The sequence below is a fragment of the Nicotiana tabacum genome, chromosome 15 (genome assembly GCF_000715075.1).
Source record: "Nicotiana tabacum cultivar K326 chromosome 15, ASM71507v2, whole genome shotgun sequence".
NCBI classification, from domain to species: domain Eukaryota; kingdom Viridiplantae; phylum Streptophyta; class Magnoliopsida; order Solanales; family Solanaceae; genus Nicotiana; species Nicotiana tabacum.
In genome coordinates this window covers 92,775,683-92,778,118 of record NC_134094.1, presented here as the reverse complement: position 1 = coordinate 92,778,118, position 2,436 = coordinate 92,775,683, and the positions used below count along the sequence as shown (strand labels likewise).

General features: G+C 43.8%; 1 protein-coding gene across 1 annotated transcript; it reads left to right on the top strand.

Annotated features, from left to right (window-relative positions):
- Positions 1-825, top strand: LOC107776920 (uncharacterized). The gene has a single exon (XM_016596875.1). It carries the CDS (start codon positions 1-3, stop codon positions 823-825), a length of 825 nt encoding a protein of 274 aa, XP_016452361.1.
- The last annotated feature ends 1,611 nt before the right edge of the window (positions 826-2,436 follow it).

Below are 2,436 nucleotides of genomic sequence, written 5' to 3'. Positions count from 1 at the left end.
ATGAGGAATATCAAAGAAGCACGATTCCTAAAGACAATCAGATCCGATCCCAGCCAGATGGATCCTAACTTATGGTGCAAATATCATGAGACTCACGGCCACCGAACTAGGGATTGCCGGCATCTACGCAAGGAGGTAGCAACGTTGTTGAAAAAAGTTCATCTCAGGGAGTTCATGAGCGACCGAACCAAGAATAATTATGGCCACAACCGGGGCAACTCTGAACCCTCGAAGATAGGAGAAGACCCTCCTCGGTTGACTATCAACATGATTTTTAGAGGAAATGAAATCAATGGTGTAACCTTCTCAGCGGCCAAGAAAACAAAGGTATCATTTACCCACAACAAGAGAATCCGGGAAGTCGCCGAAGACGACATCACTTTCACGATAGAAGACGCTGACAGACTTCTTCTGCAGCATAACGACGCCCTAGTAATCTCTCTTAATATCCTAGATTTCAAGATTAAGCGTGTTTTGATGGACCTAGGAAGCTCAACCAACATCATTCAATGGAGAGTGCTGGAACAAGCAAAATTAACCGGAAGTATCATTCCGGCAGCAAAGCTCCTCGCCTGGTTCAACTTGGCAAGTGTGACGACCCGAGGAGAGATTCTGCTGCCCACGAACACTGAAGGGGTAACAAAGACCACCTTATTTGAAGTGGTGGACGACGACATGGGCTATAACATAATCCTCGGAAGGCCATGGTTACATGAGATTAAGGACTTACCATCAACATATCACCAACTATTGAAATTACCAACCATAGAGGGAATCAAGCAGATAACAAGAAATCATACCCAAGCCCGTTGGCCCGATGTTTAGGAGCCTCGGAGGTGGACTGCGTAATGAGAGAGGTCCATGAAAGAATTTCCGAGAACTATTCCAGTGCAGATTCATTGGTACTAAAGTTGGTTAGGGCAGGATACTACTGGCCCATAATGGAACATAAACGCAAAGACGTTCATTCAAAAATGCGACAAGTGTCAGCGCCATGCACAGTTGGTGCACCAACTGGCGGAACTCATGCATTCGGTACTGTCCCTATGGCCATTCATGAAATAGAGGATAGATATAGTTGGTCTGCTACCACAGTGTCCCAGAAAGGTAAGATTCCTTTTAATTTAACCGATTACTTCACTAAATGGGCTGAAGTAGGTCCTTACTAAAGAACGGCGAGCACAAAGTGATCGACTTCTTGTGGGAACACATAATCTGTCGATTCGAAATACCAAAGTAAATTACCTGCGATAACGGACCACAGTTTATAGGCTCCAAAGTCAGTCACAAAATTTCTCGAAGATCTGAAAATCAAGAGAATTATATATTCACCATACCATCCGAGCGCTAATGGACATGCGGAGTCAACCAATAAGGTGATTATCCAAAACCTCAAAAAGAGTTCAGAATGTGCTAAAGGCAAGTGGCCCGAAAAATTACCAGGCGTGCTATGAGCATACTGGAAGACGACAAAATCAAGCACGTAAGAGACACCTTTCTCTCTCGTATACGACGTGGAAGCTCTGATCCCGATGGAAGTACAACAACCAACCTTAAGGTTCTCCAGAACAAATGAAGAAGAGAATAATGAGGCATTACTGGTGAAGCTGGATCTGCTCGATGAATGCAGAAACTTGGCACACGTAAGGATGGTGGCTCAGAAGCAAATGATGGAAAGATACTATAATCGGAGGGCCAATCTCCATTACTTCAAACTAGGAGACTTGGTTTTGAGGAAAGTGACTTAGAGTACTCGGGAAATCAACACTAGGAAGCTGGGTCTGACGTGGGAAGGTCCCTACCGGGTTTTGGTTGTCACCGGTAAAGGATCATTTGAGCTAGAAAATAAGGATGGAGCTAAATTGCCTAGCAATTGGAACATGACACACCTCAAAAGGTATTACTACTGATGGATCCTACCTATACTGAAAGTATGTGCTGCACTCTTTTTTCCTTCGGCTAGTTTTTGTCCCAATCGGGTTTTTCTGGCAGGGGTTTTAACGAGGCAGCAACGGAAAGCATACTACGAAGGAAGCATCATCGACAAAGTTAAGACCTTTAAATGATAAGGCATTGAAATGATAAACCACTACCGGATGGTTAAATAATCTTTGGCTTGTTGGAATGTTCCTAATGGAAAGTAAAGCTTGCCATCAAACCAAAAACTATTCAGCCGTTCACAAATGTTTCAACAAACGAAGCAAAACTTCCAGTGTTACAATTCACATACTTCGCATTTGAATACTGGGGGGGGGGGGGGGAGTATTGGATACGGCAGCAAGGATGCCACGAAAATCGGGACTACGAGATCGGAGAACAATAATGTCTCATTGGGACCAAGGACTGCATGGCCAACCTCGTATAAACAAGTTGTACAAGTTAACCACATGTATTGGCAATTTCTCTTTTTTTTAGCAATTGAATGCTTATGTACTC

Excerpts from the sequence above, each read along its gene's own strand:
- LOC107776920 (XM_016596875.1), top strand. The coding sequence starts at position 1 with ATGAGGAATATCAAAGAAGCACGATTCCTAAAGACAATCAGATCCGAT.